The 3,209-nt window shown below is 33.8% G+C and overlaps 1 protein-coding gene across 1 annotated transcript; it reads right to left on the reverse strand.

Annotated features, from left to right (window-relative positions):
* Positions 1-642: 642 nt before the first annotated feature.
* Positions 643-2,241, reverse strand: LOC133289091 (putative UPF0481 protein At3g02645). The gene has a single exon (XM_061486956.1). The coding sequence runs from the start codon at positions 2,239-2,241 to the stop codon at positions 643-645; it is 1,599 nt and encodes a 532-aa protein (XP_061342940.1).
* Positions 2,242-3,209: the final 968 nt, after the last annotated feature.

Here is a 3,209-nt window from a genome sequence, read left to right on the forward strand (position 1 = left end):
CCCATGCATGCCCTATATTTTTTCTTTTGTCTCTTGTGATTCTCTCTCATTTTTTTTCTTGATTTTTCTACTGCTGAAAACTTGGTTAATGAGTTCAATACCGTTCTCCCCAGACTATTTCCTCTATCTTTAAAGCTTGAACTCCAAATTTATTATTAAGGGCAATATATTCCTAGTCACTTTAACCGATAATTATTGATTTTGTATTTTTTTAATAATAAAATTTTGAAAATAAATCCATTAGTTTTTACGGGTAGAATATTTATACTATCAATTATTACTACTACCAATCCATTACGTACTATTATAATATAACTATGTATTTCAAGGAATACATTAAAAGTTGATTTTTTTTTCTCTTTTTTTGAAAATTTTTCAGAAATTGTCGATTGAAAAATGAAATCGAATGTTGATTAGAGTCGTAGTGGATTAGAAATAGAAATAAAAAAAATTAGTAATATGAATATTCTATCTCTAGTTTCTAAACTTAAAATCGAAAACAATTACAACATGTTCATTCCTTCTTTCTTTTTCTTTTTTTTTGGAAAATACATGTTTTTTATTTCTCGCATCGAAAATGCAAGTACACTTTCCATAATTATTTTGACCACAACCCGTAAAAATGAAAATGATATGAAAAAATTATTTGTGTCTAAAATGACTGGGACAATCATAAACGGTGCAGACTGTTTGAAGTGCCGTCATGGCCAAGAGCACCAAGGTCGCAAGAAGTGTGAAGAACTGCCATGAAGAGTAGACATAACTGGTGAAGCTCCTGCAGAGGCTGAACTTCTGCTTTTTACGGTAGCACTTGTTAACTTTCTCAATGGTTTCATCCAATAACTTCACAGTCTTGGTGGGTCCAATGGATTTGTTCATCCCATTGAAAAGTTCCAGAGTTCCATCAACACTGAGAGAGCTTGTTTTTTCTATGATATCTGCATCCTTTAGAAGCTTAACATCCTCCAAAGTGTCTATCATTGCTCCCATCAATTCAGTGTACCTTGTGAATATGAGTGAATTTGGTTGAGTCAAAGCCTCATAAGCCACAAGGTTTCTCATTATCACTTCAGAGTTGGCATCCAATTCGATCACAGGGAGGTAAAATATATACACACTCTCATCGAAATGAATGGTGCTGATGCCACCTTCAGAGGGTTTACAATTGATCCCAACAGAACGAAGCTCACGCACAGAAGGAATGAGAACAACCTTAGGAGCTTCAATGTCAAAAGGGGACGTTTCTGATGTAGAATTTTGACACACGTTTAGCATACTCACGATTCCATCTATGCATGGTTTAATTGGTGACAAGAGAGAAAGATTCATCTCCTTCATCTTTTTGAGATAGTCTCGTGTCCCCTTTATTGGAACATAAACTTTCTTTTTGACTTTGTCTATGCCTTCAGATATTGAGCATTTCTTGGATTTAGGAGCATCAGTGGCAGAGGTATTACACATACCTTCTCTTTCAGATGTTGCTGTTGTTTCTGACTTTTCATTCTCAGGAACCACCAAATGGTACATGAGATCCAAGAGATGATAACGATTAGCGAGAGCTTTTGTCCATGTCTGTGTTATCTTGAGTGGACAGTGTTTCGTACAGAAAGACAAGAGCATAGAACCTAATTTTTCTTCAACTATAAGTTTATCTTCGGAGCTTTCAATCACCAAGATCCTTCTCATTATGAAGGTTGGAATTTGATTCTCCACCATGAACACGTCTTTGATGATGTCATCTTTGGTATGCTTCACACCACTTTTCTCAAGTTGTTGCCCTACACCTGTCAAGAAAGAACAAGACTCTTTCTCGTCAAGATAGTTGTGAAAGAAATACAATAAGAACAAACCATCAATGACCATGGTGTATAACAAGGTATCGTCGTTGATGTGCAAGTATTTGTGATAACAAGCACGGACGAATGACACTGTGTTGCTCAGTTTCTTAACTAGTTGATTGATGTCGTGTGTGTTGAAGTGCTGGATGACCCTTTTGGCTGAAAATATTTTGAACCTTTCCATGGGATAGAACTCTGGACGAAAATGGTTATAAGGACCAATGGCTATGATTTGTGGAGTAAAAGCTTCTGGTTTGGCACAACTCAAAGATTTGGGAACTTGGTAAATGCAAACGGGTATATTATTCAAGGTTTCGAGGTTGGTTTCACTCAGCATCTCATTGAATTGGATGAACCAGAAGTCTTCATCGGATTTTGAACTGAAGATTATGAGAGAGGCCATCTTGGATTTTGCTTTGCCTAATGGATTTGCTATGCAATATATGCTCGTATATCACAAAGCTTTGGCTTATGTATAGAAATTAAAGATGTGAATAACTTCAAATTATTGTTACAGATACTGCCAAATTTAATATATTTTTCACAGCCATCTATAAAATGAGCATCATTTTTTTAATATTGTATAATATAAAACACATAATTTATGGATACTTCTTATAGTTTCCACATTATTAAGTCAGTCCAAAGGACAATTAGTTTGACCCTTAATAAATGCATGTGATGAAAGTAATTTGCCACTCCTACTGAGGAATGCTCTCACCATGGCCAATGAACTAATGGAAGGTAGCACAAGTTATGGACTCTTCGATTCTACCCTTCATTAGTTAATTAGTCAAGGAAGGTTCGGATAACTCATTATTCACCCATTACTCAGGGTTTTTTTACCCTTTTGCCCCTTATTAATTATTTAATAACTATTTTGCTCCTTATTCAGAACTATCTACTAATCTGCCTCTCTTTAATCGATTAAGCAAAAAATTTAATCGATTAAATGGTCAAAATCGGCAAAAATCGTTGACTTGAAGATTTAGTCAATTAAATCTCCCTATTTAATTGATTAAATCTCTCATGCATAAGGTTGTTCTTCTGATAAAGAGGAAGATTTAATCGATTAAGTTGAAAATTTAATCGATTAAATCTTCATTTGACCATTTAATCGATTAAATTTTTGGCTTAATCGATTAAAGAGGGGCAGATTGGTAGATAGTTTGCAATAAGGGGCAAAATTGTTATTAAATAATTAATGAGGGGCAAAATGGTGAAAAAACCCATTACTCAGTACTATATATTCATTTAAAATTTAAATTTTAAGGTCCCACTTGTTTTCATTATTTTATTTTCTACAAAGTTGAGGTTAACAAACTAAACATAATTTCTAATATAAGATTATTTAAAAACAAAATTATTTTT

Source organism: Gastrolobium bilobum, unplaced genomic scaffold, assembly GCF_033153095.1.
Source record: "Gastrolobium bilobum isolate Gb01-03AN ecotype WA unplaced genomic scaffold, APGP_CSIRO_Gbil_v1 utg4504, whole genome shotgun sequence".
NCBI lineage: Eukaryota > Viridiplantae > Streptophyta > Magnoliopsida > Fabales > Fabaceae > Gastrolobium > Gastrolobium bilobum.